General features: G+C 30.1%; 2 protein-coding genes across 2 annotated transcripts in view; one reads left to right on the plus strand and one right to left on the minus strand.

The window, feature by feature from the left end:
- LOC124362253 (DNA-directed RNA polymerase I subunit RPA2) overlaps positions 1-1,324 on the plus strand; it is a 37,310-nt gene extending 35,986 nt beyond the window's left edge. The window contains exons 18-20 of the mRNA XM_046816600.1: positions 273-526; positions 782-946; positions 1,061-1,324. Of these exons, the coding sequence (XP_046672556.1) occupies positions 273-526; positions 782-946; positions 1,061-1,270 (629 nt within the window). The 3' untranslated portion in view covers positions 1,271-1,324. The remainder of the gene's footprint in view (positions 1-272; positions 527-781; positions 947-1,060) is intronic.
- Positions 1,325-3,466: 2,142 nt separating this feature from the next.
- On the minus strand, positions 3,467-24,411 carry LOC124362254 (cytochrome P450 4C1-like). Its single transcript, XM_046816601.1, has 12 exons — positions 24,106-24,411; positions 23,583-23,689; positions 21,169-21,259; positions 18,717-18,905; positions 15,996-16,071; positions 14,475-14,601; positions 14,040-14,094; positions 11,977-12,086; positions 8,227-8,295; positions 7,466-7,634; positions 5,035-5,211; positions 3,467-3,702 (listed from the first exon to the last, which is right to left on the minus strand). The coding sequence occupies exons 1-12, from the start codon at positions 24,278-24,280 to the stop codon at positions 3,542-3,544; spliced, it is 1,506 nt and encodes a 501-aa protein (XP_046672557.1). The 5' UTR covers positions 24,281-24,411; the 3' UTR covers positions 3,467-3,541.
- Positions 24,412-25,254: the final 843 nt, after the last annotated feature.

The raw sequence follows: 25,254 nt of genomic DNA on the forward strand, positions 1-25,254 counted from the left end.
AGTCATCTTGTGGAATATAAATCACAATATTGATATCAAAACATTGTATCAACAACTTCCTTGGAATAAGCTATTATGTGCTATTTTATATGAATTTGAAAGATTGTGTACTATTGTGCAATACCTTTTATTTTACTTTTATTTACTCAGTGATTCAATAAACATGTGGCATTTGAGTCTCAACATATCAACTCAAAAAAGTAAACTTCAAAAGTAAAAATAAAAAAGTAAGTATGAATAAAAGTTACTATCGGATATATTTCCTTTTTCAGCCATGATGATCGAGTGTATGGCAGGTAAATCTGCAGCAATCCATGGCCTCGTTCATGATGCTTCACCATTCCAGTTCACTGAAGATGACACTGCCATCGACTATTTCGGCAAGCTTCTCCAGGCAGGTGGCTACAACTACTACGGTACAGAGAGGATGTACAGTGGTGTGGATGGCAGAGAGATGACAGCTTCCATCTTCTTTGGGGTGGTCCACTATCAGAGACTCAGACACATGGTGTCAGACAAGTGGCAGGTCAGATATTGATGCCAGCATGTGTGATGTAGAAATCTATAACTTTAGTAAAGTTGTAAATGTTTGTACTTTTTGACCCTAAACACACAACTGCAAGATATAATCTCATAAGACAATGTCAATAATATGTACCCTATTGAGAGCATTGAGAGACAATGCTTATACACACCTATGTTAACAATGAGAATTTTTTTTTTTTTCTTTCAGTCATGAAGACAAAAAGATGAGTAAAACTGATTGTTATAATATTTTTAGGTTAGAAGTAAAGGTCCAGTGGATGTTTTGACAAGACAGCCAGTCAAGGGTAGGCGACGAGGTGGAGGGGTCAGGTTCGGTGAGATGGAACGAGATGCTTTGATATCGCATGGGGCATCATTTCTGCTCCAAGATCGACTCTTCAACTGCTCTGACAAGTACACTGTAAGTGTTTACATAACAAATATTGTGTTTTGAGGTTCTAAAATTTGTTTAAGTGATTCCCAGAATAGTTTTGCTTATTTGTTGTGTTGTGAACTAACTGGAAATATTTTGCAGGCTCACATTTGCCGTACATGTGGACTGTTGCTGAGTCCAGTGGTGTCACCATCTGCTCGGGAAGGTCACAAGACCAGGCTCATTACTTGTCGTATCTGTGATAACAATGGAAAAATTGAAGAGATCACCATTCCCTACATCTTTCGCTTCTTGGTGACGCAGCTCGCATCGGTCAACATAAAACTACAAGTCAACCTCTCTCCCAGTTGATAAACGTGATTGTAACTTTATGTAATTGTATAAATAAAGTTTTATATGTTACCATCTTATATTTTTCTTTATAACACATTTCTAACGTTTTATAATCAAAATCATTACATACACTCATATTTAATTTAGTTTTCATTTAATTTATTATAACGTGAATCATTTGAAATGAAAGTATTGATTCCTTCTTGTTCGAATCACAACAAACATATTGTGTGTGAACTCCATGTACACTATCTCCAAAACATGCATTAATAAAAATAAAACACTAATTATTGAGACAGAATTAAAGAATACATGTCACAATGGTCTGTAGGCTACTGGCAGCTGAGTCACTTTTTTTAAACACAATAATCAACAATGGAAGTGCATAGTCTCAACTATTCTGGAATCCTGGAACGGCAGTTTCACAACGAGAGGCAAGGGATTGGATTTTCACAGTGGAACCTTCCAGTTAATCCCAGTTTCATCACATTATATAAACATTTTCTCTCTTAAAGCTATTGGTAGACACAAAATTCGTAAACTTGGTTTTGAAATCTTCTGCGGCAGAGCTGTCAAAAGACAAAGCTCCCCTGAACATTAAGTTCCTTTAACCCATGTCAAGATTAAAACTTTGTTAGCCATCCTGGCTGGCTTACTTTGGACCCATATCTTTTCTTGAAGTAAACAGCCTTTTCACAGATCAAAGGTACTGATACAGATTCCCCTAAACTTCATCATAAAACCTCCCAGCATATTTTAGTAAACTGTTTTTTGCAGTTCTTGTTGTTTATCTGACTTTATACTCATTATCTGAATGAGTCTCACTTAGAAGCAAAAGTTAGAATGCTACCTTTATTCTTTTTGATGTTCGAGATCATAGCTTTTTGATGGTAGCTTTACCCACTCCATTATGTTTTAACAAAAATGAGCCACTTTCACCTTTTTTAAGCTTATTTAATATTTTGAGTTTGGTTTTTATAGTTAGAAATTTTAGGTTTCCTCTTCAGTGTCCCAGATGATGCCATAATAAGATACTGTACAAGGCACACGCACTAATCAAAAAACAAATTTTGTATGCACTACGTACCGCAACATGCAACTACGACTTCACTAATGAACAAATGAAGCAACTGAACTATTTGATGACAATGACACAACGACATCATCGCTTGTGAGAGGGGGAGTGAATGGTTTAAAATACTCACTAGGTTGCCTCACAAATATATTTTTCAAGCCATCACTAGTGACATGTTTATTAATTGTACAACTCACCTTTCACCAAATTATTAACTACAGCCTATCTTGTTTTTATTTATCACCAATTATGTTTTAATGTTCAATTAATTTTGTTCTATCACTGCAACCACTTCATTAATATTAGTATGGTATTTTAATAATGCTATTCCCATTTAACTAATATGCCTAAATTCAAAGTTGATCTCAAATTCCAAATCCCTATTTTCATACAGTGCTGTAACACAGTGTTGTGCTGACTCACTAGCAAGTGCCACCAACAATGCTGAAACATGTCTGTTCCTTTTGTCTTCAAAAACAGAGAATCCATTAGCAGAATAAAACTCTTGTAAATCCTTTTCTGAGCATTGTCTCAATTAAGTTTCCCCTTTAATACAGTTTTGGCAAAGAAATAGTTCAAACTATTTACTAACAAATGTCAAGTCACTATATTTTAATCTTTCGCAGCTTCAAGATATGTAAAGTGGTTGAAAAATAATCTATTGGTGAGTTCATTTTACTCCAAAGATAATTACATTTTTATACAATTAACTACACAATAAATACCTTAACATTGTAGGACAATTTGTAAAACAACACAGACTCACATAAAGCAATCTGCTGATTGCTGACTAAAGGGAAATGTACTTACTACTCAGCTGCAACCAATTTGTTACGTATTGTAACCTTGTATATCACAACACCTTCTGTATCTTCAGCATAGTTTTGTACAGCTGTTTTATAAGGTATTGCTTTTTATTAAAACTACCCTCAATTAATGAACGATCAACTTTTACTGTATCTTATAAACTTAATAGAATATTATATTTATATTTATTATTACTTTATATATACTTATACTTAAAATATTTAAAAATTGTATTCAATAATGATAAAATGAAACACTATAACCTGAGGATTCATTTAATATGGATCAAGTATGTTAATTCTTCAGGAAAAGTTAAAGAACTAAACACCAGAAACAGGTCTTAAAAATGTTTACTAAAAATAATTATTATAATAATTTACTAGGAAATAATTTGTATGATGGAATTGTCAGCTTCTCTTGTATAGCGTCACATAAATACCATCCATGGGTTTTAGAATGGGAGAGAATATAAGCTTTAGTCCTTCTCGTTTTGTGACTGCCTGGACTCTGAAGTGTCTCAAAATGTGTGAAATGATTACTTTCATTTCCATCATAGCAAACCTCTGTCCTGGAACAGTCAATAACTAATTAGCAAAGAATAATCCAACACCTGCATGTTTGTAATTTTTGAACAAAAACTTTTTAGGTGTCTGGTTTGAGGCATATTTTTAACATTTGACTATAAGTGTTGAACATTTAATCCAAATTGTTGAAGGAGTTTTAAAGAAAATTAAAAAATTTATAGTACAAAAAATCACTTGCTTAAAAAAACTGTGGAAAATGTTTGAACCTGAACCATGCCTTCATATTCTTTATACTGTATGAGAAAAACTAAAATAAAACTATTAAATAAATACATTAAATTCATTTTATTTTTCCTATTATTATTAAATAAGTACATTAGTTTCGTACAGTATTTAATATACATACTGAAATATTTATAAATAAAGATTATGTTTTACTTCTGTAACTAAGTAGCAGTTGCACTATGTCTGTTAAGCTTTAAGTGTCCATTTTGATCTGATCTGTAGGTTTAGAGGTTGACGACAATATTCTCAAATATTGCCTCATATATACCAGTGTGTTTCAGACCACCCGTGCAGTATTTATAGCAGTCAAACTAAATACTTCTTTTCAACAGATACCCCCATTTTTGACCCCAAAAAATTCAGTAAAATTATTTTTAACCCAGAAAAATTTCCCAAAAGGACACTTTTTGGGGGGTAGGGGTCATTTTTGAAAAATTTTCAAATGGGAACATATGTCATGTGATACCTCATTTTAAAGGTCTATGTACCTTGATAATTTTAGTGCCAAAACCTCAATATTATGTTTATTTCTATGAGCAGGGTGTGACAAAATGTCTTTAATTCAAATGTAAACAATTCTGCTGTAAGTTCCCTTAAAACCTAGCATCAACAATGTTTTTGTATAATGCTTATTACATACCTTATCAGGACATATGGAGTGGTGTAACTATTTTACTACCTTTTCTAATTAAAAAAATCATGAAACATTAATGAATTAAAAAACACAAAAAGTCAAAACTTTTAAATAGCAACTTATGTTCAAAGTACACCATTCTAAAACCCTATTAAAGACACATCTTTTTTTGTATTTTAAGTTTTTTTATATCTCGCCGTTTAATAATAGCACTTAAAAACTTATTTTACTATGTAAGTTATTGAAAATTTTGTTACACCAAATAACATACCATAAAAAAATTAATAGTTGTTATAAAATCAATAGCTGCATAATATCTTAGCTAAAGATGTTCAAAGTGACCACTGTTATTGTACATACACCCTGAGGTGGTCTCAAACATTCTGTATTTTAAAATTTATTTTTTTAATTTTAAAAATACTGTAAAGATCCTATCTTTCAATTGTATAACACTTACCAATGCAATTCCTTGGCCCACCACTAAATGGGATGTACATAAATGGATGACGATTGGTGTCCAGTTTTAAGAAGCGATCTGGATCAAATTTCTCTGGATCTGGATAGAGCTGACTTTGCCGGTGGAGAAGATAAGGTATGAACAAAACATTTGCTCCTGCAGGAACTATGTGTTTTTCTAAAAAGAAGACATTTTTATGATTTGGTGATTAGTAAAAGATAATGTTCTTGATGTTTGTTATTGCGTCATACATCTATACTATGTATGTTAAGTACTAAGAGGCCTCTTTAATATGTATTTGACTGTTAAGATTAAAAAAACATTAACACACATTTTTCAGTTGGAAATCCCATTAAGAAGCATAAATGCAGAGGTAATTTTCTGTAAATGATATTTTTAGTTTTTGTGCTTTTTATACACATTAGGTTATTTAATACACATTGGTGTATTTTCATGTAATGTTTCAATTTGTATATACTAGAAAGCCATAGTTTATTTAAAGGACCCCCTGTTTACTTCATATCGTAAATAAAAAGTCATGGTTTTTTTGTGTATTCTATATACGTTTTAATAATCCTTAGACATAATCAATAATATTCAATTGGTGACTTATGACTTGTTATTTTGGTGAAAATTAAACAATGCTAGGAATTAATTATCTGTAAACTACTCAAACAATATTAGATAAAAAGAAAATCCATTGTAAACATTTATTGTGTGTAGTGAAAGCAAATAATTTGTATTTTCAAAACACAATACAGATAAAAATACTAGATATACAATATAAACACAATATATATTTGAAAAATATGTTTGTAAAACAAAATTTAACATTTTATTAAAAATGTCCTTGAGTGTAAGATGAAAACTTAAATTGAAAATCTCATGAAATTAATAATAAACTGAGGTTATTTCATTTATTTTGCTCTTAGAATTAATAAACACAAATACTGGTAGCTAAGTACTTTAATGAATTTATCTAAACGTAACAGTTAGGTCTGGTGGATTATGAAATGTAAGGAATAATACGATGAACTGAAAAAACTGCATTCTTTTTTTATATAGCCTCTGTTAATGTGCCCAGTGGTTATCAGGGTCAATGATATCTGCATTTATTTAAATCACACAATTGCCCTTTTAGTTCTCACCCTCATCCTTCTCCAATCTTGGCTTATGAACCACTGGGCACTCAGCCAAGGTTTCAGTATTTTAACTTTACATAATTAAAAACTGCAAGTAAACCATTAATTAGTTTTATACTTTTATTAAATACAAAATTTTCTATTTGTACTAGCATTTCAAACTTTTGATAAATCATGAGTTGGTTATGTAGAAGTTAATTGATTTATGTTTCTATTTTATTAATTTTATAATTAACGGATTGTTTGACATACCTCTAATATAGTCATTTAGGGGAAAAATCACAATGTTTTGAAAAAAAATCAATCTAAACTATTATTTATACATTTTAATGTTACATACAATATAAATGCCATTAAACTAAATTTAATGGTTAATTCTTTTTGTACATGACATCTCTAAAAGTACAAATCATGCCAAACTAAGTTTAAATTCAGATGACACATCTTTGCTTGTTTATAATGCGGATCCCTCTTTGGCACAAATTGACACTTTTGTAAAGGTGAGATCACTGCTTTAATAGTTCACAAACAATTCTCTAATTGCTAACTCACAGAAAAGCAAGGTGAAAGTCATATAGATTTTGTTGCCAGGAGGATCAGAAGTGGTCTGAGCTTGCTGATCTGAGAAGTACTGGATTTCAGAAAAATACACATATTTTTAACTGCAGAAGAAGACAATGAGAATCGTCTGTGGCTAGCCCTATTGCCTTTTTTTCCATATATATTTTGGAAACTTTCGTAATTTTAAAAATAACTTGTAATATTTTCCAAAATCATAGAACTATTTCCTATTCATTATGAACCACTGACCATTTGATTATTACAAGCCACTGAACTTCCTTTTTTAAATCATGTAAATTACAGTAATATCAAGCTCTACAACGCTTTGACATTATCTCTTAAGTCAGTAACTGATATGACTAAGTTTAGACGATCATTGAAATCCCCACTTCTGCAAGGGCAATATTATTGTTTTCTGGACTTTTTAAATGATCGCAGAGATGAGATAATAACAAAATGTTTATTAGTTTATTTTAACATTATTAACGTTTGTCATATTAGTTTACTCTGACCATTGCCTGTGAGCAATTGTTGTTTTAGTAAATAAAGAATATGAATCTGAAACAGCGAGCAAGACCAAAAATAAATCTAGCTTTGGTCAATGCATGCATGCGTTAAAAAAATGGGAATAGATTGAATCACCTGATGCTTTTCAACAGTATCACCTAGTACGATTAACATATGTACTTTTTTGTGTATTATTATATTATTATAATCTTAGTCATTACCCAATTTTAAGTCACTATCCAATGTCCTGCTCATGTACGACACAGGTGGATAAAGGCGCAAAGACTCTTTAATGACAGCTTCTAGATAAATCATCTTGGTTAGGTCCTGTTTGGTTGCAGGTCTATCACTGTTGCCAAATATGGAACACAGTTCATTGTAGGCTTTTTCCTGTATTAATAATACAATTAAAATAATAATTTCACATAAATATTTTATGTACAGTAAAATACTTGCCTAGATTGCAGTTATAGAAAACAACTTGTAAGATAATGTGGTAAAATTACGCTACCTAAAATGTGTTATTAATATTTTTTCTATTTTTCAACTTTTAACCAAATTAGCAAGTAATCAAAAACAAATAAAACATAATCTGAGAAACTGCCCTAAAACTCTGACAAATACTTGTTTGTTAAAGATAATACAGCTGATCATAATAACTTATTATCGCATAAAAATAGTGCAAGAATGTGTAAATGGAAGCAAATATTACTATTATGTATATCAATGAACAAAAAAATTTAAATAAAAAATTTATAATATATACTATTTTAAAAGTTGTGTAAATTAATCATATACATGTTAATCAGTAGTTCTATTAATATGAATATAAATTACATTATTAAACTAACCAAAAATGTGCATTATTCTTCACATTTTTCTTTACATTATTATGACCAGTTTTAATAAAGTAAAAGAACTGATCAAAACCAAGTTTATGAAGCTTATTTAGCTATTATTGTCAATAGAAAAATTTACTAACTTGTACTGTTTGGTCATGTCCTAAAAGTAGAAGAGACCAAGATATTGATGCTGATGTTGTGTCATGACCCTAAAATCATATAAAAATCAAATAACTAATCTGTTTTATAATTTTAAATTCTAACTGATACACACACACACACATATATTTGCAGTTGAAAAAAAATTATTGTATAGTAACAGTCGAAAACATGTTCATCTTAACTAAAGACACAATGAACTATATATAAATAAAAAGTCTATTTTTGTGTGTTTCTCAGTTACATCTGGTTTTCAGAACAACTCTAGTAATTTAAATCTAATAGGTTCATTACTTACTATGCTACAGAATATTATAATTTAACAAACTCTCTTAATCTACACTTAAAACAATTCTTAGGAGATCTTTTTGAGTCCATTATACATGATTGGCTCAAAGTAAGAGAGGCCCTTCCTGCCAGTTTCAAGTCTCACACGAAAAGTGGAGCTGATGGTCATTACAGGTGGTGTGTTCTGAGACCTTATCCCAAAACTTAAGTTTTCTACATAATTAGTGTAGTGATGTAGAACCTTGAGAGTCATTCAACTAGTCAGAATCCAAAAATAGTGTCCATTGGGAAGGTTTCAACAGTCAATTTAAAGGAAACATGTGATCATATTGTCACAATGAAAAGACAACACAGACAAAATTGTGTTTTGTAAACTTTAAATTCATTACTGCTAGGACTAATTACTGAACTAGCTGCAGTTCTGGTAGTAGATTTCTGAACCTATACAGACCCCTCTGTCCTACCATAGCACACTGGATGCTGCATTAACATGATCAGAGAACCTAAATCTTTTCTAATATGGTTTTGGGTGTCTTTACTTTGTCACAAACGGACAAACTCTCGCTATGCTTAGTCTCAATATTACTCACAGTAAGTCTACATCAGTTTTTGAGGTGCCAGATATAGTACAGCGCACTTGCCTATACCAACACCTTCTCTGCTACATGACACATGTACTGACTTTAGACCAGCTGGTAAGCAGAGCCGTATTCAGCTTAACTAATTTAGTGAACTCTTAACATGTGTAATAAGTAGTCTGTTAGCTGTTCGATTGAAATTATTTATGCATATTAATGTCTATGAGAAAAATATTTAAAAGACGTGTTTTTAAAATTTTATTTTTATTCTCAATTGAAGATAATTCATCTTTTGTATCGACATTCCATTTATGATTCATTGGGTTAGACCGGACACAAGTGTTGAAGTATTCATTGTTTGGTAGATTTATTATTTGAAATTTCCAATGAATGCATGATGTAAATAAACACGATTGAGATTGTGAAATCGAAAGTAAAATTATTATTTTTAAAGTAATTGTCACAGTTTCTTTGAAATTGTAATGAACAATATTACAAATTTAGCCTATAATAGTATTACAGTTATTAGATTAAGCTATTTCGTCCGTCGACACAGTCCCTTCAAATGAGTGGTGGAGCCCAGCCCAGACCCCCTGTGAGCCTGGGCCCCAATAAAATTGTCTGAAAAATCAGACTGAGTACGAGCTTGGTAGTAAGTTACGTCCACTGCAGTCGACGTATTTAATCAAGTTTCAGTCCTTACCAGCTGATAATTTTTAAATATTGTTAAAGTCCAGTGTTGAAACAAAGCAGTCCATCATCCGCATACAGATTGTCTTTTCAATTCTGTACATGTCTAAGGAAGTCACATGTGTACAAATTTATCAGTATACTCAGTTTTCCTTTTTCTTTAGCTTCATACATATCTCCAAAATGATATACCAAGACAGTGCATGTACTGTGTCCCTCTCTAAATCCTGATTGAGTCATGGACCTTACAGTCAAATATTTTTGTATTACATAATAAGCTAATGTCCACCACTACAACATGTGATGTAGAAGTTGGTTTGCCACACTCATTTAAAAGGTTAAACTGAATTTTTTCCCAAATGTGAAATCTTTCAAATTTTATAATAACAAAACTGTTTCACTATTCCAAATATTTAATATTATTAATATTGATAAATTAAGACAAGAACGGTATTAAGTAATTGGCGGTATTGTATAGCTGAGAAGCTAAACAAGATTATCCAATCACAATAAAAACTCTTAATTTCAATTACGCATTGGAGCTGCAGATTACTTTTAACTATGGTTTGTTTACTACAAAAAACTGCCTTAGTTGGCATTTTCTTACTTAATTTTTATTCATTAGGTCAAAGAGAGATACTAAAGACCTTGGCCTTAGACCTCGCCTCTGATTTGTAATACTGTTTTCTCTCCACTATGAAATATACACAATACTGTATACATTGCAGCTACAGAAATCGTTCCAAAATAATGTTGGAACTCTTTTCTTGGTGCAATTAACATTTTATTTCACAGTTCTCCATTACAAGAGAGTTATAGACAGTTCGTGTCTCCATGATTTCAGGCGTATTTTACACAAAATATGAATAAATATTTTGAACAAAAATCATCATTTAAAGGAGGATACTATTAAACGTGACAGCTTCAATAACACATATAAAAATAAAAGGGTTTTTATTTTATATTTTAGGTATAGTACAAAACTTTGCTAGAACTCAATATCATAACAGAATCTATAACCAGATTGCTATCATGTACTTAAATCTTCAAAAGGTAAATTTATGTTTTGAGTTTGTCCCTCTTTTTAAAAATACTTTTGTTTGCAGTACATTTTTTTTAAATCTACTTCATACAAGTCAAGTGGTAGAGAGAATTGTTTGTCTTAACTTTGCCTCAGAAATAAAGACATTTTCATTACATTTCTTTGAGTGCTACAATACAATGTTTGTAAGTGAAACTTGAGTTTCTGTCATCATATACTTCTTTCCGTAGTGCCAAAAATGACATTATTTCGTTTCAGTATGGTAGCTATTTAAACTTTTTCTTTTAATTTACAGCACTGTTATTTATGAACCTAGAGAAAAAACTAAAACTGTTCTGGAATGCTTATAACGTTTTCTAAACTTTTTGTACTAAACATTTTTTGTATCTCAAACCTTTTTTTAGAGATATTGAGAACATGAAATCACATGAGAATAAATTAATAAAATTTCAGTTGTCACAAAATCTACCTATTTCTTCCAACTGAGCCAGAAAGAGTATTTAAATATTGAGTTAGTACATTTGATAAGTTTATTTTAAATTCATAAATATCCATGGCTAATGAATCTTTAAAACAATAATTTGGTATGGTTATATGATTCCATATTTGAATTCACAAGTTGGATAGTTTTGAATACTTCATAAAAACACTGTTTTTTTTTCTATGATCTATTTTTTGCTGGTTTAAAAGAATATTGTACATCAACCAATGATTAAGAAATTTTAAATTGGACCATCAATATTCTTTTCAAAGTCAAACTACACATTTTTAAAACTCTAAACAAAAATTGTTAAAGCTTTTATTTTTAAGTTATAACGTACAAATTTGTATGCATAGGGCTGCGAAATGCGCTGGCAGCAAGGACATGTGCTGGCAGTAAGAATGTGCTGGCAGTAAGACATGTGACAGTGAAAGGCTCAAATTAATCTAGATTATTGGTACTCTTCTGCAGTTAGTTTTTGGGTATACAATCAATGATTAATATTTAATTGGGCAAAATTTGAATAATCCATGTAATTGCATTTTGGTGGCTGAAATAAAACAAGCTCTATATTTTAATAATAATTGATAAAATCACACTGTACTTAAGAAAGACTCATTTATTTAAATTCTTAACAAGTCCATTATTTTACCTCAAATATGAATGTGTCTACTTCTTCTCTAATCTCCACATCAGTAAACAAACCAGGCTCATTCTCTGACATCTCAAGAAGGATGTCGACAAATGCAGTTGGTTGCTGATCTAAAAATATTTAAATGTGTAAGTGTAAACAGTGAATGTCAGTTTTCCTTGTCAATTGGTGGTTATTTAACGACCCTGTCTAAAGATCAATTGACTTAAGTAGTGACAATAGACTGAACATCATCCATTTCTTACAAAGCGTTAGGACTGATCCTTTTCAAGAAATGTGAATTGCAAAAAAGACAAGGTGTTGTATGCAGTAAGTAATAGCTGAAGCTTTAATTTAGTAAACCTGGTTAATTCACATATTGTGATCATGGCAAGAATTTGTTCTTCTTATTTGGCTGTGGGTAGTTTTGAACTGTGGTTAGTTCAATACTGTGGTTAGGTTGAAACTGTGGTTTCGACCTAACCACGAAAGGAATGCTACACAAGATACCTTGGTTATTTATTGATTGAGGGTTTACATTATTAATTTCAAAGAATCAGGTATTATGAATAAATCAAGTTACTGTTTATTTACTGTGTATTTACTGTTTACTTTCTTTACACTTTTAATAGTAAAGAACTATTGCACCACACAGCAAAACCTTCAGAAACAGTTTGTAAAATTTTGTTGTAAAACTGAACATAAACTGCCTTGTAAAACAATTAATTAAACATGTTACAATTCACACATATAAATATTATTTGAGACCACTGAATATAGCTAGCAGTGTCTTGTAATTCTCAATTGATCAGGAAAGTTTGTTTATCTCCTTGAAGACTGGTCTGTGAAACTAACCTTAGATATGGTTTTGTATATATCGCTCCAGGCAGACCATCATAATCTCTGTGAGTGACTGCTTTCCACTGTAGATAACCCAGCACAAGTAATATTGTCAGATGATTTTAATCAATCTGATTTCTGAGTGAATCCTCTCTAAATCTTCTGAATTTGTAATTTTGTTCTTTGATATAGCTGCTTGTCGTGATGTTTGCCAGGAAAATACTGTCACCAATTATTGGACCTCATTTTCAGTAATGAGGTTGATCAGCAGGTGTCAAAGACAATTTTAAAACTGTGGGGGGTTGTAGTTTTTCAACCTGTGGAGGGTTATAGTTATTACATCTGTGGAGGTGAAGTTATTAAACCTGTTGGGTGTTGTATTTATAAACCTGTAGATGGTCGTAGTTACTAAACCAGTGGGTAGTTGTATTATGAAACCTATGGGAGGTTTTAGTTATTAAAACTGTGGAGTTTTGTAGTATTTAATATTCATATTTTGTTTCTATAGCCTACAGTGGCTTTGCTTGATGAATCACATACTTTTCAATTAACTGTTTTAACATTTCCGAGACTGTACAATAACATTAACCAAAATTGTCAGGCTATTTCAAAGGGATTTATAAAATTTCTGAGAACTGCCAATATTTTTAAAATTACAAGACGTATTATCCTTTACCTTTGTTTTTATTTCATAAATAATAAAATGGGCTTTTAAAATATATACCTCTTACTTGAAAAATGTATAAGTAAATATATGTATTATGACATAAGTTGTAAACTATAATTTTTCAAATAACGAATTAAAATATTTCATTATTTTAGTAACATTTTGCTAGTTAATAAGCTTATAAAACAATAGAGACTCATGTTTGTACCGAATTTGAAGAACATCTCTTTAAAAGTACCGCCAGTTATACTTTCCTTATAAAAATTTGTTAATAATTAAAATACAAAAATGGGTAACATAAATATTTAAATTATAATAATTATAATTTAGATACGTATTATGTATCTTTATTCATAATGGGCTCATAGTCTTTGTCACAATATCTGTTATTTTTAATTTGCTTAGCACAAAAAATCATTCAACTATTTACTTTTGGCAATTTTAATATATTAAACTGTTCTAATTTGGACACAGCATCAGTTATTTAATAACATTACTACTAGTTCAGAATCATTAGAAAAGATATATCTCATAAATTGACTGAATTGAAATTAGTAATTAATAAATATTTACTTACCGGTAGTACCATTTTCTTTTGCCACCATCCGCTTATGCTTACATTCTTTGATCACCTGAAACGTAATAACTAATTGCAGTATTTCTGTTTATTACTACAGAACTAAAAAGTTTAAAAAAATCACTATCCTATTGAAAATAAGCACACTATACAACTAATATTTTTTTCCACTTTCATTCATTTCTAAAAGATTTGATCAATCATGAAATATTTACTTAAATACTTAACTTAAATATTAATTTAGGAATGATCAGTCTTATTTGATTTACTAATAATGCGAACAAAGGATTTTTGAAACATTATGAGAGGGTCGATATGTATGTACCTCCCCATCATAAAAAGCCAATAACTTAGTCTGAAGTGTATTAAAGCGTGGTAAACATTCAGCATAGAAAATTATATGGTGTTCAGTGATGTGTTAAACTTAGAACTTACGTTTTCAGTGAAACTGTGGAGCATGTTTAAAAGCCTTTTCTGTTCTCTGCCTTCAGGAGTTAAACTATAGACCCAGTCTTTAACTAAATAAAATGATTTGCCTCTATTCAAACATAGTTGTCCCATCCTGAAAAGAAACTTTCATTGTTATAAAAACTTACTATTAACCAATACTACTTTGTAAATTATTTTATGTAATGTGTATATATATATATATATATATATATATATATATAAAATTATAAGTATCTCGGCGGAACAAGTAATTTTTGTGATTCAATGTTTATTGAAATTAAAATCGGCTATTGCCATGTATACAAATTTAATTAATGTATACATATCTGAAATTCATTATGTTTGTGATATTACCTTCAATTGATTTTAGCATCACACTGTTTATTGACTATTCTCAAGAACAAAAGTAACACAAAATTATCCGTCACATTACAATCTTTTGTCCATCTATTGGCATTTTTATCTCATGTTGTTAATAATTTGTTTTTTGTTACATTAGAATACAACAATTCAAAAAGAACTTGTTTATATATGTGTAAGTGTGCAATAATTCAGCACAATTTCATGTATACAGTATGCCAGATCTAGTCAAGGTGTAAACACTAATTCTATAAAAGACTGTTTATGTAATAAAGAGTTTGCTCTTTAGTTCAGAGATTTACAGGGTGTCCACAAAAGGGTATCACAAACTTATGTGGCTAATAGGACTCATCATTTCAAACTAAAAATGTCATATGAACATAGGTAGAAAAATGTCTCATTTAGTAGCTAGTCGCCATTTTGTACTTTTTTAAAATTATTATTTACAAAACTAGTTAAGCTAAAGAAACCAAATTTAGCACACAGGTTTGAATAGATATGAGACAAATTTCTGCCTATTAAAAGATAAAATGTTTGCTGCCCCTGGCTTGTGCAAGCTTACCTTTAAAGTGGTATTGCGAGCATTTTGTTAATATTAAAGAAAATAACACATTTTTTTATTTGCCTCTTATCTATTTAAACCTATGTGCCAAATTTGGTTTCTTTAGCTTAACCAGTTTTAGAGGTAATTTTTTATAAACAAATACAAAATGGCGGCTAGCGGCTAAACAAGACATTCCTCAACCTATGTTTATATATGTAAAATATTTTGTTTGAAACAAGAGTAATATCAGCCACAGAAGTTTGTGACACCCTTTTGTGAACACCCTGTGTAATCAACAAACATGGAATATTTTAATTGGTTGATTAATTTGCAAAACAAAAAAATATTATATGCTTGTAAGACAATATTACTTACATATACTGATAACAACATTGGATATGACTTAAAATTAAGGGTGGCTTATTACAACATTATATATTGGTATATTTTTAATACATAAACCACTAATTAATATAACGAACATTTATTTGAAATGCAATACAACACCTAAAAGAACATGCCATTTAGTTTCATTGTAATTGACTCATAAGAATAATATATTTAGTTAGTGATCTTAAGTTAAACAATCAGAAGAACAATACCTTTTCACTCCATTGACATACTCTAGTGTTGAATGTTTCTGCAACTGAGCCTCAAGCCTAACTCCCATTGCTGCCTCTGAAAATATTTAATAATCTCAAATAAATTTCTTCATTAATATATATTCTAAACACAACCAATTCATATTTTTACCATGTTGACTGTGGCAGGCATCCTAGTGTGCTTGCTGCCTTATGAGACTACTTATTGTCACTTAGTAAAGACCAACAGTAAAGGTGTTAATATGTATAAAATTTGATTAAAATATAAGACATAATAGGAAACCTAAGAAACAGTTTTTTAATTTATAATCATCGATAAAGAGAGAATCTTTCACCAGGCTCAGCTAGAAATCTACTCTTAATTACTCAGTTTTGACAATTCTTATAGGGAAAATATCAATATAGGTAATTGGCTGCATAAAGGTGATCTAGCAGTTTGAGTTTGTGAACATCGTCAAAAGTAACTTGATAATACTAGATCAGGCTAAATGTAGCTTCTTAAAAATAAAACGTAGTAGCTATCATTGAAAGTTTAAATTTATCTTGTCAATCAGGTTTTTATATTGTATAAGGTTTAAATTGTTACACTAAACTTTGAATTTTGAAAAAACTAATAAACCTAAATTATTGAACTATCTAATGAGTACCTGTGCATGGAGATAAAACCGAACAATATATTTAGTAATATATGTGGCACTTTAAGTCTGCTGAAATAAAATGCATTAAAATCAGTTTAAATTCGATCCAATTATGACTATAACTCATCCAATAGAACCACTCATACCACTGACTATTAAAATCAACTTGTGAATATATTTTGGCTATCATCTGGGTATGGATGAATATTAACATCCAGTTTGTTGTCTATCATCACAAATGTGCTATAGAACATTGCAATATTCCTAATCTCCACAGTCTTAAGCATTAATTTCCAAACAACTAATAACTTTTGTATATTTCTAGACCCACAGTATTTTAGAAATAAATAATAACTAATTAGTCCTTTCTTCACCAGTACATTTATTCTCAGTACTGACTAGTTGATAGTTTACTGACTCTTCCACTCATTCTATTTGTTAAGTGCCTGCATTAATCAATAATCTCACTACTGACCCATTCATAGTTAACTGCCTCCTCCATTCATTATGCTTGTAAAGTCACCTGCATTAATCAATATTCGTAGTACTGGCTAATTAATAGTCTACTGACTCTTCCACTCATTCTGCTTGTAAAGTCCCCTGCATTCATTAATATTCTTAGTACTGACTAATTCATAGTTTACTGACTTCCACTTATTATGCTTATTAAGTTCCCTGTATTAATCATAGAGCAAATATGAGTCTATGGGAGTAGAGAACCGTACTACTTCAAAATCCTTTAATGTAATTAAAATTATTTTTTTCATCCAGTTTCAAAAAGTATGTTTCAATTATACTATCCTCACTATGACTATGTATATTGTCTATTGGTTGTGTAAATCAGCTTAGTGCCATTGCTCTCCAGTAATTGATAAATAATATCTTTATTCAAAAAGTACATACAAATTTAATAAGAAGGAAATTCTACTACAAACAATTAAAAGTCATTGAAAATTATATTTCTATTGAAAAGAGTTATCATTAAACATTCCTCCAAAGAATATATGGGTTTATTAATCATTAAAAAATATACTTTATTTTTAATTTTTAATGCTGATATTTTACATTTTTGTTAAGCGATATTATCAGCATTGCTTGACTGAAACAATTCCACCTTAAGCATAATTAATTCTAATGGCAGTTTTTTGCATTCTCAAAATTATGTAAAAATTTTCTTTAGATGTGTTATTATAAACTGAAATTCCAAAAGAAATGTGACAACGTAAAAAGGCAAAGTAAACCGATTTTGTTGCCTCTAAATTTCAAATCGGAGCAAGTTTCCTTGCTGAGCAGAAAGCCCCTTAAATATTTAAATGTGGTTTAAGTGTTACAGAGCAGTTCATAAACCTACATCTGACAACATAAGGCCTTTTTTGGCCTTCTCAAGCCTTTTTTTTTTTGTTCACTTTGGACGAGAAACAGAAAACTTCTCATTTCACTTAGTTTTTAAAAGGACCTATGCGTTTGCTTCTGGAGTGACAAGATATTCAGAATGAGTAAGGGTGAGGGTGGAGCACAGATCCTGTCATGTCAGCCTATTCCAGTCCAAGAAGACAGAGAACAGTACTCCCTCACTATCAGCCTTTAACACTCCACTCACTCCAACTCATCCTTCACATCAACACTTTCACCCCAATATCTTGTCATTTGCGGTGAATGAAGTGCCACTCCTGGACATCCATAGGGTGGCCGATATGTAAGTGACACACCAATTTTTGCTATGCCCAGTGTAGGTTTAACTGAAAGGTATACACCAGCCAGAAGTGAACCCCTCTGAGATGTAAATTCAAGCTTACATTTGCTTCTGTATTAAAAAAATATTTATATCACTTATTAATTTATAATCACTTAAATCTTCTTGACAAGATAAAGAAATATAGTGGTATACAACCTTATGAAGATTTACACACACAGCCAAAATGTCACTCTACTCCCATTAATGTCAGCTTATGAAATGTTTTTGCAGTAATTTTTAAAAATCAAACAGATATTATATCAAGCAGAACAACACATATTTATACATTTTCAAGATTATGAAATTACCCACATTTTATAAAATGACTGATACATTCTTGTTACTGACCTGAAATAATGTCAAGTGAGCAAAGAGAAATAAAAGTGTCCACATTCAATATTTTCTCATCTGCAAAGTTGTCTTGTAAAATCTTTATTAACAACTGGGCATTTCTGTTAAATATTGGCAAGCAACTTTCTAAAATTCTAAAATGGAAAGCAGGTGTCAACATCTTCCTGTGGGCATGCCACTTCGCACCTGTGAACCGAACACAAACATATAAAGTATGTATTATGGCAGTAACCAATAAATATTGTGTATCAAGGGAAATTATAATTATAATAAACTAGAAATACCAATACCTGAATTAAGTGAGGTGCAGAGTCAGGAAAATCTCATTTGTACAGACTTCTAATAAAACAGGTGAACAGCTTTAGTAGTCGTTATAATGTTTACTTCCATACTAGTAATAAATTATTTCAATAAATTTTCTCATCAACTAAAGTCAGTTTCTAACTGCAGTAAAATGGATTAGATGAAACCTGTGGTTATTACACTGTTAGATGTTTTAACTAAATTGTAGTACATGACACATTTATAAAATGAATATCAAAATTTATTAAAATTGGATATATTACAATTTACAAATGTGAAACAGACACTTACATAAATGTACATTTTACTATAATAAAACTCCTTTGAACATCATTAAGCGTAATAGAAAACAGTCAAAAGGTTATCACTGTCTGATCCATAGTTTATAAAAGAAATGAACAACAAGCTCAAATTTATCTTTTGAATTAAATTGGAAGAATATGCAATCATAACACAATAATGCAATCATATCCTGGCTGAAGGATACAGATTTCAATAAAAAAACTAAGATATTCACTCATTTGGTGTAATTTTTTTATTTTCAGGCTAATGTTTTAGTGAAAGTGTTTTAGTTTTATTTATTCATATGGTAAAATGGACTTTGCCTTAACTGCTTACCTATTACTATTTTTAAAAGTTTAAAGGTACATGTCATGCTTTAGGTATCTTATAAAATAACTTAATTTCCATTACAATATGGCAGCTTTCACTTTTTTTCAAATTTTACCGATTGAGTCAGACATGATGATTTCTGATAGAATAGTTATGTATTTCTCGCATAGTTATAAAATTACTTAAAGGTTTTTTAACATTTACTAGAAAATGTAGACATACAGACTTAGAAAGATCATTATGTTAAGTTCTTACAAAATAGACACAAGTTTTTTTCTGGAAAACTTTTTATTGCTCTTTACTCATTTTCATATAGTTATTCAATATCTGAGATGGAATTTGAAAAAAAACATCATGGATTGTATAGCAATGCATGTTTAGCAGTAATATTCCAAATACATTAGATAGTATGCCATCTGTATAAAAAGATAGGTAATACTTTTGCCATTGATATTTTGCAGTACACTATTGATCAATCACCCTGTAATTAATAAAGTTTTTCTCCTGATTAGAAATTCTGGAAAACTTATCCAATGTTAATACTTGGTTCCAATAGTTTTAAGGTTAATTGAAAGGATAATATTTTCATGTCTCATATTATTGATTAATAATTTCCTACCTCTAAGGTAACACAGCTTCACTGCAGGAAGATCCACTATAAGTGCTCTCACTAATCTGATATAATACCTAATTGGCAATGAAAGAACAATTGCTACTGTTTTTTATTGTGATACCCTGGATAAAAAAAATGCTTTTGCTAAAAATCAGTTCTCTTGTTATTGTAGGAATAGCACTCAGTTGATATAAAATCCTGGAAGTAAGAAAACAGATTGTTGAAGTGAAGCAAGTTGTCAATTGAGTGTCTAGGAACGAGAAGTCCAAGTTGATGACTGTGAGAAGAGTAGTTCCACAAGGATCTCTTTTGGGATCTATGTTATTTTTTTCAATACTAGTGACCTGCCAGACTGAATCACTACTTGTTACCTGCTTTATTTGCAGATGACACAATTGTAATCATATTGTACCACGATTAGAAATCAACACCATTAAATTTGTAAATATTGTTCAAGAGTACTATTTAATGAATGATCTAGTTATCAGTTCATGAAAGACTAACTGTAGTTCAATGTGCTTCAAAAAGACCTTAAAGTCTATACTTCACTTATGTTAAAGAAGTCTACTCAAGTGACTTGTAGGAGAGTCCATTTATAGCTTTCAAGAGTTTAAGTACATTGATAATTCAATTATGCTGCATTTCCAAGTCTTTGAATTCAGGAGAATAATACTGTTGTAATGGTAGTTAATCAGGAAATGTTGTTTGGCAAATACTGGTGATTTGAGCAATGTTTTGGACCAATGCTAATTTTAAAGTATAAGTTGTTTAATAAGATTTTACAAGAGTTTACTTGATCACCATACAATTCTAAATACCCATCCATAGTTTTATAATAATGTAGACTAGTGAATAGTCCAGATTATGTGCTCTTTCAATACTCATTCTTTGTTTTATTAATACAATCCAAATCTACAATACCTGTACTAGTGAGTAGTCCATCACCAAGCCAAGGTACCAAAATGAAGTATTCACGTCCTTTTGTTATGTGCTGAACACTCTTGAGCAATGCCTATGAATAAAAAAGTAAAACACTAATTTTTCAATGATCAGTCACAGTATTAATGATAAGTTTTGAACTTTTCAATACAAGTTTCATACAAGTTGAATTTTTTTAGCTCATAAGAAATTATTATAACTAAATAATTAATTGTTAGATAGGTATCAAACTGCTAGACCAGTTGCTGTGTATTAAAGACTACTGTGCATATCACGTATGTTGCACATAAAAAGCCTCTATGTTGCAGGCCTGTTGGTCTTGTTTTCTTTGTTCATTTAAATTAGATGACTCTGTATTATTAACTGCATATTACAAGAATCAAGAATATTTATTTCCAAAGTACATTACAATCATTTGTTAACACAAAAATACATCACAAAAGTAGATAAAAGTACAATGGATAGGCACCTCTGAGCTATTAGCTGAGTTGAGGTTGCCATCACTAATTAATTAAAAGCAGATTAATTATATATTTACTTGTTAGTGTTATATGTTACATTATTACTTTGGTCTTAATCGTGTTTGTCATTGTCTCTAGTAATTAACTGTTGCTAACTACTTGTTATATATTGGCAATGTAGTTAGAAATCAAATATCATCAAATATACTTCCTAATGTTATCCTTAAATCAACTTGCTCTCTTCATTGTTGCTTGAATTTAGATTGAGCAAATAATTGAAAACAATCTAAAGAAAATAGTTCCACAATTAAAGAAAAATCATTGTCAAGTTATAATGATATTTCAATTATATAATTAAGCCACTCATTACGTTATATTTTAAAAGTTCTCACTCATCTGATAAATTCATCTTTGATTTTCAATAATTTTTCAGATCAGTTAAAGGTAGCAAAAGTAATTCCTGTTTTAAAGAAAGGTGATATTACACACCCCATACACTATAGACCGGATTCCCTACTACCTGTTTTTTCAAAAGTTTTTGAGCAAGTAGTTTTCATTCAATTAACCAATTATCTTGAACGTAACCATCTCCTAAATGAAAAACATTTTTATTTATAATAACATGTTTTTTGGAAATAACAGCTGGCATTGATTTGAGTCTATAATTCTTGCTTTTGATCAAGGAGAAAAGATGATAGAAATGTTTCTGGACCTTACCAATGTGTTTGATTCACAATGTTAACTTTTAATAAAGATATTGTAGTGCAAGGCAAGAAGGTTTAGCTACTCTTTAGAAAACAGAAGACAGTTTGTTGAATAATGTATGTAACAGAACATGGACCCCGTAGATAAGCTGAAATATACAGTTCTCGGCTGCAGACTGTACCAGTGGTGTTCCACAGGGATCTATCTTAGGTTCCTTATTTTTCTTTGCCACGTGAAAGGTTCACCAGTTGTAGTGCTGAGGAATTGTAGTGTGATGAGTCTGCACACTGATGATTCCAACATTTTAATCTCAGGAAAATCGTGACACCAAATTGAAATGTCTTCATACTGTGGTCTTTTCAAAATTAAAGAATTTATAGACAGTAAAAACCTTCTTTTATATTCAAATAAGTCAAATTTTATTTCTTTTAGCACAAACAAATTAGTAACAAAATAATAACTAAATATTTTAAATAAATAAAAACAGAATCAACTATAAAGTGTACTGGTTTTAGGGATATTAATATATGAAAATTTAATGTGGTACTATCATTAATAAGATAGTGTGGACTTTGTTATTAATAAGATATCTACTTATGTGTGTGATATGAGAATCAAAACTCTTAAAAACATTTACTTTTAAATTCATTCACATGTAAATCTGGTATCAATATATGGCACTACACTAAAAATAAATTTGAATAAAATGTTTCTGGAACAAACAGGAACTATAAGAATTATAAAAAATCTAAAACATGCAAATTTAGTAAAGTATAATTTCTCTGGAGTTTTTTCTTTCTTTGTTAAGATTGAATGATAAATAACTAAGAAAATGCATTTTTACTATTATGAAAACAATAATAAGGGAATTGATTTATCAATTTTCAATTAATTATAAATACATTACTTGAACCACATTTAATGAAAATATATGTTTATTCAAACATTAAAAATTTATTTTGCCAGTTACTATCCATCCAATCAAATCTATAAAATATTTTGTTTCTATGAGACAATTTTGTTTTTGTTTTAATTTGTTACAGTTATTTTACATTTTATATACTCGTACAAGTGTAAAATGGCAGACTTTTTTAAAAAAACATTAGAATTGTTTAGTTTGCAATTATAAAACCAGCCATGCATACATTCTGATTTAATGATTTGATGACTGAAATTCTTTTAAGACATGATTAAAACACATGACCATAAGTAGTATACATTGATACTTACCTCAAGATTCCCTGGAGATGACAAATTTACATATGGGACTCCTAAAAACCACATTGAGCACAATGAAGTATGTTTCCCAAACACTTTCTCTAAAAATGAAAGCACTCCTGGAAAGCAAAAGAATGCATGTTGGCGATCAAGATATGAAAAACACTACTAACTTAAGAATTTGTTTAGAAAACAAACACTAATACTTGTTTGCTACCATAAATCCAACTTTTTAGCATTTTTCATAATAGTGTACGCAACAAAATCATATGTTATTTAAATTGATTATTTCAAAACTTGTCTGTGTATGCACAAGATTGGCATTTGATATGAAAGTTCACAAGAAAAGATGAATAACTTTTGTATATTGTTAGAAACAAACCCCTAATATGATCTATTAATTCTACCAGATCGTCTCAAATTGTCAATAAAATGTTTTTGGGAACTATTTTGTCTTGAATAAAATATTAAACCAGTAAAGTAATTGTTTACTATGTTAATAACAATAAAATTCTTAAATTCAACCATGAAATACCTTCTGTTGGCAATATAGCAGCTTCATATGAAAAAGCCCAACTTTCTGTTTCCGTGTATCCTGGGATAGAAGATATTAATCTACGGACTCTTATTCCACACCAATAGTAGAAATGAAAAAATATCAACAAAAGCACAATTAAAATCAACACAAAAACGCCAAAGAAAGACATCATACTGTACTACTCTGATTACATCTGATTGATATCAAACAATTAGTCTCTAAACTTGTCTGTGTATGATCATTAATAACTCAATCTCATGATTGGCAGGGACTGTGGAATTTGATCTCTGATAACCCTGAGATCTTTTCCTCCTTCTAAGCCCACTATCGTAACTGCCTCTTATAATGTGAATTCATTTCCGTTTCAACATTGTTTACCATCTTACGTAAGCAGTTTCATGTTATAAACATATTTTGAAATGATTACAGTATCATATTAAAAATCTCATATCGTCACCAGTGACTTCATATCCTTAGCAAAACAAAGACATATTTTGTCACTATACATAAAATCTCGTACATTAGTACATAAAACTATCCTAGATAATCTTGATGCACTATCATATCCATCTGAACACTACTGTCACACATCCTTTTACAGTATTAATAAATACACAAAACATATTTTTACTACACTTGAAGATAAAGTGATTTATAGAAATATGTTTTAATACGGACTTGACGCCATATCTCTGGAATATTAATCACACAAAGTATGGGGAAAGATTATTTGGAAGGAATTAATTATAAATCAAACTGAAACCGTATCACATGTGTACCGAGGAGTGGGATATATATATATATATAAAACTTTGTTGAGGTCTTTCATGTCACTTTGACCTTCAATCGATTGGTTCAATTGACAGTGACATTAAATTTAACCCTGACTTGTGCAGCGGAATTAGTTCACATTTTTTAGACAGTCTTTACTTTGTTGCTAGTAATTGAATTGAAATAGAAATAATTCATAAATATTAAAATAAGTAGATATTATAACTATAATGAACTGAAGTCGCAACCTTGAATTGAATTGTTTTCCAGATTTAATGATGACTGTATTGGATAGTTATTCTTGGATTAGATATTAGCTATTATTGGATAGTTAAATAGCTTTTCCAGAAATAAAATTGGTGCAGAGATTGACAG

This window comes from Homalodisca vitripennis, chromosome 5 (genome assembly GCF_021130785.1).
Source record: "Homalodisca vitripennis isolate AUS2020 chromosome 5, UT_GWSS_2.1, whole genome shotgun sequence".
Classification (NCBI taxonomy): Eukaryota; Metazoa; Arthropoda; class Insecta; order Hemiptera; family Cicadellidae; genus Homalodisca; species Homalodisca vitripennis.